Here is a 10,461-nt window from a genome sequence, read left to right as displayed (position 1 = left end):
GCCCAAAGGGTTTGGAGACAAACACGTCATAAATGCACCATCATAGGAACTTGAAAGTTCTAACACAAAAAAGATAATAATATCGTTGGAAAATATTTAGAAAATCACTTTCTTTAATTAGCGATTAAATATTATGTGATGTCCTCGAACAATTAATGATTCTCCCTTGACCTCTTCAATACGCATCGACTAGTCTTTAATCCACACGTTTGCTATCTAAAGTGGTTAGGTTACCCCTCTGCCTGTTATATGCATGCTTGAAGGAACCTCTAGGTTGCGAGCTTAATGCCTAGTATCACCATTAAACATTCAGTTAGACGGCTGGCTCTCATCACGAAACAACGTGTGTCTATGTCCGAGTTCCGACCTGCACGATAATTTGCATGCAAATACGTTACCTACTAAGCTATCACGGAGATACGGTCGCTGTAACCAACGGCTTTGATCTATCTAAGGTATAGTAAAAATAGTATTACGAGAGTGCTTAAAGTACACAGTGCGTTTTTATTTTATTGCATCAATACACAGTCTTGGAACGGATGAGCTGGGACAAATCTACTTGCGGATGAGTCCATTGTAGAGTCCGCCGTAAATGGGGGCTGCGTAAGGGCCACCGTAGCCGTAGCCATAAACGGGGGCGTAGGCACTGTAGGAATATCCGTAGGCGGGAGCGGCATAGTGGCCATAGGCAAGAGGGGCGGCGTAGCCGGTGTAGGAGATGCCAGCGTACGCGGAGACGATGCAAGCCACGAGGGCGACGAGGACGAGCTAAAGATGAGCGAACAAAAATCGGTTATTTAAATCACGAAAACATCTACTCAATCGTTGAATGTACAGTCCTAAAGTCTTAGAGTTTACAGCTAAATAAATGGAGTATTTGATCTAGTATAGATCTAACATATAAACAATGTAATTTGTTCAGCGTGTTAGGAACATAAACATGTAACCAAAAGAGAAGAACTAAATTAAGGGTATCTGGCTAGCATGTTACTAGAAAATTTCGATCTTCGGAACGGCTACTTACGATGGTCTTCATCTTTACAGAATTCGTTGAGCTGTAGCTAAGAGACTACTGTATTGGTATGCGGTAAGAGGACGTCCTTTTATACCAGGCGAAAATCTTCTTTCCGAAACCGGTCTTGTCCTTGCACTCGCCAACCTGTTGGGATTTTCTTGGGCAAGATCTTATCGGATGCTTTAGCAGGTGATGCCTCTGGAATGTCATCAGAGACCCCAATTCTAATTCGTCTACTCCATTTTCTATCCCTTCGGGGGCTGCCCCGCTTCGAAGATGACAGCAAATGATCGAACCAAAAAGCTCGGTCAGTGCCCGCCCTTGGAAACTGATCGGCGAGCACACAGCCCACCGCGTCACTGCCATTAGCAAACCGGAGTTGGCTTGATTCACTCATCAGAACTAGCTTCTGAACCACTCGTCTTCTCCTTGATTAATTCTGCTCTGTTCCAAACAAATTTCCTGTGGAGTCAAATCACGACGGTCCTATAGCTTATCTAGTTTTATTAATTTTATTACTAGTTACTTTTGTTAATTACTAACGAGCTGACTCAATAAGATCGTGTCGACCTTTAAACTTTCTGGTTTAACCAAGGATTTTCTCATGAATGCCGCTGATTTGTATTGAGATTGTACGTCTGCAAAGTTGATAAACGTGATTCTTACCTAGTCACTTAATGAACATGCTGAATTTAGGATTCTCAAGTTTAAAGACTGGGCTTAAAATGCGCCCGTTCGGTTACGATAAGAGCGGAGTGGTAATCGACATATCTAACTTCATATGTACATAATTGATTTTTAAAATTGTTGCATACGAGTAAAACTTTAGTAGGATTCGTGTAAATAATTAGATTATTGTTATTACTAAAATAAAACCTCCAATCGCTAAATATTGTTGCAATTTTCCTGTGATTAACTCTAGTTAAGCTCGTGTGCATCCCTGTTCAAAGACACAAAATTTTGATGATTTTATTATGGAGTTCGCAACAGTAACATCGTGCCTGGCGGTCTATTTTACGCTAACCTTGAACTGGCCGCAGGCTTGATGCCTGCGTGCTGGGACCTCTTCCGCAGCGAAAATGTCTTTGCTATATTAATCGATGCCTCTCACAGCACCAACTCTGAACATTACAATGTTTAATAAGAGCTAGCTGTCTGGAAGTTCTGAAGAAAAGAAGCTCAGGATATATCAGTCTTTGCAGATTTCAGAGTTACGTTGATGCACTACAAAGCGAATCGTTCTAATTTTATTTAGCTAACACGCTAACTGGAGCTCTGTTAAGCAGCAGGACGGGCTGCAAAGCTCATGCTTCACTTACAGACATATTGTACGAGAGACTGTAAGACTCAAGATCGGACATCAGTTCACATTGAATAGGGCGACCCTGCTTCTCGCTATAGTGCCACTTCGAGCACTATTCGATATACTGTGTTTTTGTTTTTTCTATGAAACTTTATAAGAACAAAAAGTGCTCACAAACAATCTGAGAAGACTTTTGACACGTCCAGAATCAAGCGTCTGCTGTACATTCAGTAATTTTTGTATCACAAATTTACATATATACCAAAATTATTAGAGCACTAGATCTTGTTGATAAGAATACGGTTGTTTAATTCGGAACGTTCGGCACGTGGCGACATCATTGACCCGACTTTCCACAACACAATGCAAATTTCATGAATATATACGTTAATGTTTATTTTATCTAAAGTGTATGAGACGTTTATAGAATAAACGAGGACAGGTCTTTCTAGATAAAGGTAAAAACATATTCAAGCCATAAACCATTTTCTGAGTTAGAACAAGACAGACTCTGCCTTTAATATGACATTTATACACAACAATTAGCCCATCAGCGAGATAAACGGCCCGTTGCCCCCGAAAAACTACGAATTAATTAAATTCGCTCAAACTGAAATACCATATCGGCTTTGGGCACCGACTGCGTGTATGCAGTTATTATGATTCTGCAAATACGGGTAAAATGCAATGAGATGTTGCTTTGTCCAGAAACTGCTGTTGTTACAGCTGAGTGGCATCTATCTGCGAGTAAAAGTGGCTCGGTAGATGGATATACCAAAAATCAGTTGCTTCTTGTCTGTTTTTCGCTCCTGCTAGAGCAGAAAGTAGGCGTCCATATTGTGTGAAGCTTTTCGGACAGTTTTATGGTGTCAGTACGCAACGACGCTGAATTGGACAGCACCAGCCACAGTCCCTTTCCAGTGCGAGGCAGTGTTATAGCACGGGTTTGACCTTCAATTACAGAAAATTGTTCAAAATGGTACAATGAAAGAAACAGAAAAGCGTGCACTCAGACGAGGCACATGTTTCTTAAGATCAGTTAATCTACCTCAGTATATTATAATACACATGACAGCGTAAAAGGCAGGCGACACTAATTATAGAGAGACAAGCGATTGGACGATAAAATTGGTCCATGCAAAATTTGAACTGGGCAAAACCAAAGCATGAGGTTACAAGCAGTGAGAAAAACCAGCGTAAGGATCACACCTCCTACCCGAGGCGTGGAGGGACGTATTGTGAAGTTGTAGCAAAAGTCCCTATGGCTAAATATTCTAAAGGAAAAGGTCGTTCATCGTATTTACAGCTTTTCTGAACGTCAATACTTCAGTGCATTATGGTCAGACATCGTGTTATGGGCTGGTCTCGTTTGCGTCTGGCGAAGGAGCTGATAGCAAGTCATAGTCAAGCGTAGTGTGCATTCTACTGATGCATATTGTCGTTGTCAATATATGAAACGTTGCTTATTTCAGAGCGTTTGTTGGAGGTGTGCTTTATATCTCTTACCCTTGTAGAGACAAACCTTCAAACGAGAAACCAATAGAAATAATCAGATTATAAATAAGAATAAATCAACATATTCAAATAAAAAAAGATGTCACGCGTGGCGTCGAGTTTTTCCTTTATCATTTGTGTACAGCTGTTAATCAGTTTCAGAACAGATTAAACTACGAAACAGTGCAGAGGGACCACTCTGCACATCTCTGTCTGGCGTCATAACCCAGTCGAAATAGCAGCTACATCTTCGAATGGAAAAGTTGTCTGTCTTCGCTTGTTTTTATTTGTATCGGCTTGATTATCACTCGCCTCTTGCAGAAGATAACATTTAGCAATTTCATATACACAACGAAACTGCTTTTCGAGCGAACTATTACATGGTGAAAATAAGCTGAATAAATATTATCAAATATTACCTACTGTTTAACCCAACAATTTTCGCTAACCTTACTTTGCGCATAAAAAAACGAGTATAATTGTGTTTTTTACGAAAAACGCTGACCTACCGAACACATCAGACTCGTTAAATATTTGAGCCAATTATTACTTTCTGATTTTTCTACTCGTTCGGCAAAGCTGAATTTCGGACTTGATATCTGCCGGCCGCGGCCTCGGAACGTCGCTTCCGAGCGTTTGCAATGAATTTTTCCAAACCTAGTCGAAAAATTGCATTTATTTTCATCAATTGTTCCTCATTTATCCCGAGCAGGGCCTAAGGCTCCAGTCGGTGATGACTGCTCTCGCCTTAATTTGGTGTAGTCGCCTTGAAGAAGGTGTGCCCGCCTTTCGTTCGTTCTAAGTAATAACTGTTTTTTTTGTTTGCAAAAAACCCACACGTTGTGCCTAAAGACCGATGATAATTAGAGATTATCCATTGAAAATCGAAAGTGAAAGTAGCAGGTTTTCTTGCCACAGCTTTAACAGTATTATTAACAGTGAATAAAGATAGTGTTTGATATCATCCGGACGTTTCAACTGACGCTATAGAACGTTCTTAAGAATTTTTTAGATCGTGAGACTCACGATTTATTTTGATCAATTTCTTTTGTTGTATTTATATAGATCCCAGATATACATTCTGACTGTGCCAGATATCAAACATCTAAAATTTCTATGGATAACCACAGTTTACATCCCTTTAGGACTGGAATCTTCATGCCATATTTCCCGGATCTTCTTCAACTATATTTTGGAACCTTTAATAGAACCAACCATATGTCTGGACTTTTTAGATTGCAAATCTACTGAGAAATTTTGCTCTATTGTACTTTAAAGGGCTATATAGAGAAGTTGAGAAGCGGCATTACTGAACACATCGACTATTGACAAAGAAAGTATCTGTGCGGCATCCATATATAAACTGCGACGACAAGGCGACGCTAGATAGAATAGACAGCGTAATATCTATTTGCTATATATACTTTTTCGAACGCTTCGTATCGCTCAGCCGCTACCTGATTGTTTTCTGTCTGCGCTTGTTTCTGTTTCGTGACGTCCTCTCGTTCGAAGGACGCCTCTGTGCAAGTCTACAAAAATTTAACAGGATTAATTGGGACAAAATTGATGCGTCCGTTTATGAAGGGTAATTAATGAAAAGGGAATCATAGAACTCGGGAAAGCCGATCTCTATAGAAGCGATCGGTCGTAGAGAGCGCCTCCGTACACAAACATCCTCCGTGCAGCACGATGAATGTTATTTTGTTCTAAATGTATTGGTACAAGCAACAACGGACGATTGCTTCCGGTAATCGGCAAGTGCTTTTTTCTGTTTGACAAAATAGATTGGAGAAAAAAATATGATCGACAGACATATGCATTGTGAGCAAACTGAATGAACCCAGGCTGACACACGTCAGGACGACCAGCCGAGGTTCTGGTAGCTGCCAGGTTGCAATATGGTAATGCCGAAACGATAATAGCAGCAGCGAAGCGATATGATAAAGTTCAACATAGTCCGTGCAGTTTTTACTAGTGTCGTCACTGCCATTGTATACAATAGTTCCAACCAATTCGCTGAGCTATTAACAAGTATAGTATTCCATGACTTCTCCGATTAGCTATGGAAGGTGCCTTTGCTGGAAGTTGTTCACCAGGAACAGCCTGTTCATGGATTCATCAGCGCAGATGAGTTGAGGGCTCGCGCACGTGATTTGCGTTCAAAAGGCTGCAGGGGAAGAATAGCAGATAGAAAACTGTCCCGATCACCTAAAAGACGAACCACAAGGAGACTACTGAAAGGAAATGGGAAAGTAACCGAAATCAGAAGACAAAAGCTGCACAGATGTGAGCAAAAGCGGTGCCGACTATTACGGCACTCTTGCCTACTAAAAATTTCCGTGGAATCGCTGCTGCCAGTAATAGTGTTGCAGTTTTTTATTCGGCACTCATCCGCCTTTGATAGTCCCATGCCTGGCTATATTGCTGCTACCTCTGCTGGCTCGACCCTCTTTGCTCAGATTGGAGATTTGCCCCTTCGCTGTTCTGTTGACGTTGGTCGCTACACTACACTTGAAGCGTTTCTCAGGCCGTACGCGCCTCAAGGCCGCCAAAATGACGTGCTTGGTGGAGCGGGCGCCTTCTCATCGCTTTGGCTACTGCAACGATGGCGACGCAATACCCGCTGGCATCCACAAAGCAGCAGGTGACTGACCGACGAAACGGACGCTACTGTTTCCGACTGCGCCCAGGCATCTATTCATCGATATTACCAGAACCGTCAGATTCTGAACGGTCGCCCGTAATAGCTAGGCCAGCGGGCCGACTCGTCCTCTTGAAGAGCGCAAACGTCTAATATCGATAGGCCTGGTTATAGGAACAAGCATGTGTATAATAGCCGGCACCAAAAAACGCAAACAAGACGAACACTGCCGCGGACGGTGATGTTGCTTGTGACTAAATACGTTAGCCAATGCATCCGAAACGTAAAAGCGAAGGCTGAAATCGCAGCGATAGTAACAGTAGAAGAACGAGCTTGTTTCCTTTATTGTCGTTGAATAATAATAACTAGAGCTTTTTCCGAATGGTCCGGATTCGAGCTAATGATTGGAGGTCATTTATCTACTTTGATACGTTATTTTGCTACAGTAGCTGTCGATCCTTCATACTATATCTTTGCGAGTTGTCCCACATTTATGTCCCATAGTATATTATTTGTATAGACAATACTTTACTCGCTTTACATATGATGGTAATAAAATAAAAAATAAAACGCCTTTCTACTTAGTTTTCTGACCTAGAACATTCTTGTAGGTTTTCTAACCTTCCCTAGAGTTCCTGGAGAACTCATAAAATCATTTTGTAAAGGAGCAGACCTAGTCTTTTCAACCAGGTGACATATTCTTCCAGTACGGAGACGAGTACCGCATTGCAATAAACCGGGTACTCTAATTTTCCTTTTTTGTAGGTTCTACCACGGTAACATGGGTTAGCCTAGAAGATAAGCCAATTAAGCTTTACCCAACTGCACCTATGTACATAAAATGCTCGCTTTAAATCCGGATTTTTCTTACGAGCTATTCTTAAGGCTGTATTTTACAAAAACTAATATTTCAAAGAAACTGGTTGCATATACTAAAAGTGTAATTTTTGGCGCTCATGTTTATTTAACATCAACTGCGATTATTCTAATTAAATTGTAAATTAAACAATTAAAATTAATTACTCACTTCTTATTTTCAAAATATTATTTCTTTGATTCGCAAATGATTATTATGGGAACCAGGTGTCAAATGATTGATAAGTGTCTACTCATTAGCATTGCTCAAATACGCGCCAATAGAGGAAGTCACAATTTTAGGTACGAACGAAAATCCCAAAGATACAATAATTAACTTGAGCGAAACTGTGTAAAGTCTCTTAAAAAAAACCAACGACTAAAGTTTATTTACACGATTTTGTTGACCATAGATACCCTCCTCGTCAAAAATTAAATTCTTTCTTTTAAATTTTATTCCTTTTAAATCAGAATTCCATTGAAGCGTTCCACTTTGCCATATAGAACGCTGCCTCAGATTTTTCGGAAGCCCCGCAAAAATTGGAAATAAAGTAGATCATCGATCTTAGGCAAAACAACAAGAAACATAATTCTTCGTGAAATTTCCTAGCGCCATGAAGAGGTTGGATAGCGACTGATCATTGCTATAATTCCAGTTACGACGCACCGTTTTTCCCTATTACTCCAAACCTGTTTACAGTTTCCTTAAAAATAAGCTTTTCTCTAAGTTTAGTAGGAAGGCGTTGGTGACACCGCTGGCAACGAATGAGTTTTTACTTCTTATTTGAATCCAGCACCTAGTAATAGTGGAGTCCGCGTTTCTTTATTTATTTTGAAGTAACCCATGTTCTAGCCAGTATACTTAATCTAGCACGTTTGCATAGGTTGCGAAAATATATGTTCTTATCTATTGATTTTAGTTTAATAGAAGCCAATTGCCGTATTAGTGGGAAGCAGGACTTTCCCTAGTGCTTCTCAAATTGTCATTAGATAATGATATGATACTTATCATATCAAGATAATGAGGTACGTATCAGGAACGTGTCTGAATATCCCGTTAAGTATTGTTCCGATCATGATGGATATACCAGTGTTATCCTCTTGCACGAATGGTCCGCAACGTCCAACGAAGTCAGCAGTGCAACGTCTATTTTTTAAAAAACGAAATTACACAATATAATTAATCCTGCTCAGTTTTCTTAGCGTTGTTATTCTCGTCTAGCTCTACAATCAATGAAAGGGAAAGTTACTGGCACATAGGTGTCTCTCACAGCGAGGCGACTTAAGTCGAAATATAGATTCATCAAAATAGAGATTTGCTCTTGCTGTTTCAAAAAAAAACACCTTAATAATATCAGTTACTTGTATGTTTCAAATGTAAGGAAAGACACATTTTCAATAATTTCAATTTTATGGACGATCGTGCGAATTTTACCTCAGACTTAGACCGAGACCGAAATTAGCTGTTACTAGCATCATCAGTCGTCAAGCGCTCAACAAGCGGCACAGGAATCGTTTAAGGGCTCAGACCTACATTATATGGAGTGTAGTAGTAGTATACATTATATAAGGTTCGGTACCAATTTGTGTTAAACTCCGTGATAACAACCGACTAACACATTTAAAACCATTTCACTATAGTTTGCGTAACATTGATGTACGAAGCTACTGAATAGATACAGAACGCTGTTGCTGTCCGATGGTGGTGAGGTCCAGAAACTGATCCTCACGTTTGTCAGCTAATACGAGCTACTGCCTGCGTCTTCACCGATTTTACATCAAACAAGCGTCGGCCACGCGTTCCTCATGGTCGAAGCAGACAAACGACTCCACTTTTCATCTCTTGATCCGAGGGCAGTGCCAGTGGTAAACTGGCAAATGGAGAGAGAGACTGACGTCGACGTGAAAGTGCTAGCCCACTGAGAGGACACTATTAACGGGTTCCGTACGAACAGGGCCAGCGGCTTCAAGAAAGCCAAACGTTTTCAAGGCTTGGCCCAGTATAAAAGGCCACGAAACGCGATCATGAGCACAGTTCTCGCCGGCAAGAACCTCAACCTGCACTTGACAATGAAGGCCGTCGTAAGTAACCTCAGTGGCTTTTTAACTGCAGCAGAATTTTTGTGTCTGAAGTCAGTTACAACGTGATCTCAGATTTTTGAAATAGATATGTTCTATGCCATATCCTTATTAATCATACAAGAATCTGCTTAAAATGCAGCGCCGTCTGAATTTCAGTTATGTACACTCTATCAGTCGTATCTATAATCTCGGATCGCTTACCTTTAGAGTCTACAAATTCACACGATCACGAGTAGATATCTTAACAATTTATTTTTGTCGCTCATTTTTAGCTTGTTCTCGTTGCCCTCGTGGCTTGCATCGCCTCCGCCTACGCTGGTGTTGTTTACACCGGCTACGCCGCCCCTCTTGCCTATGGCCACTATGCCGCTCCCGCCTACGGATATTCCTACAGTGCCTACGCCCCCGTTTATGGCTACGGCTACGGTGGCCCTTACGCAGCCCCCATTTACGGCGGACTATACAATGGACTCATCCGCAAGTAGATTTGTCCCAGCTCATCCGTTCCAAGACTGTGTATTGATGCAATAAAATAAAAACGCACTGTGTACTTTAAGCACTCTCGTAATACTATTTTTACTATACCTTAGATAGATCAAAGCCGTTGGTTCACTCGGTTGCGTCGCGAATAATGGTTTAATGGGAAACGTGTTTTCCAGCTAACTTTAGAAACACATTGTGGCCTAGGTGCGAGGTCGACAATAAACACGGTTCATTTTGTGAGATGCTTAGCAATGATACCGGGCATAAAACTTGAAACATAAAACTTCCTTTGTGTATAAATATAATAGGGAAGGAGGTACATGCACGTACTGTGGATTGTTATCCTAACCGCTGTAGAGTTTGCACGCGTCTAATAACTTGCCAAAAATGTACCAAGGAAAAATTGTTATCTATTATTTGTTAAGGTCGCTAATTAGATAGAATGATTTCCTAAACGTTTAACGTGATAGGATGAAAATATGTATTTTTTCATATTTTATTATCCCAACTATCAGCGTTCACTACAAATGATGCACTGACAGCGTCTTTGCCTAGAAACCTTCTGGGCATGCGGGTTAGCTTAGCTTG

The 10,461-nt window shown here is 40.8% G+C and overlaps 2 protein-coding genes across 3 annotated transcripts in view; one reads left to right on the top strand and one right to left on the bottom strand.

Moving 5' to 3' along the window:
- Positions 1-484: 484 nt before the first annotated feature.
- LOC111251031 (uncharacterized) overlaps positions 485-10,461 on the bottom strand; it is a 26,258-nt gene continuing 16,281 nt past the window's right edge. Inside the window, exons 3-4 of one of the 2 annotated variants that reach the window (XR_015328369.1) lie at positions 1,025-1,477; positions 485-768 (exon numbers count right to left, since the gene is read on the bottom strand). Coding sequence is in view for 1 of the 2 variants with exons in the window: in XM_022807199.2 (XP_022662934.1) it covers positions 556-768; positions 1,025-1,036 (225 nt within the window). In the remaining variant the exon portion in view is untranslated. Of the gene's footprint in view, positions 769-1,024; positions 1,478-10,461 lie in introns of those variants that run through there. The other variant, XM_022807199.2, reaches the window with a different exon arrangement.
- LOC147755308 (uncharacterized) lies at positions 9,235-9,946 on the top strand. The gene is made up of 2 exons (XM_086991076.1): positions 9,235-9,390; positions 9,663-9,946. The coding sequence occupies exons 1-2, from the start codon at positions 9,334-9,336 to the stop codon at positions 9,873-9,875; spliced, it is 270 nt and encodes an 89-aa protein (XP_086847202.1). The 5' UTR covers positions 9,235-9,333; the 3' UTR covers positions 9,876-9,946.

This window comes from Varroa destructor, unplaced genomic scaffold, assembly GCF_002443255.2.
Source record: "Varroa destructor unplaced genomic scaffold, Vdes_3.0 BEIS01000005.1, whole genome shotgun sequence".
NCBI lineage: Eukaryota > Metazoa > Arthropoda > Arachnida > Mesostigmata > Varroidae > Varroa > Varroa destructor.
The sequence above is the reverse complement of the archived record's forward strand: the minus strand, read 5'-3'. Positions and strand labels throughout refer to the sequence as shown.

What these genes read in the sequence shown, in the direction of transcription:
- LOC147755308 (XM_086991076.1), top strand. Translation starts at nt 9,334, where the DNA reads ATGAGCACAGTTCTCGCCGGCAAGAACCTCAACCTGCACTTGACAATG. An exon ending in ACTTGACAATGAAGGCCGTC is followed by an intron (nt 9,391 to 9,662) that starts GTAAGTAACCTC and finishes GCTCATTTTTAG; the next exon opens with CTTGTTCTCGTTGCCCTCGT.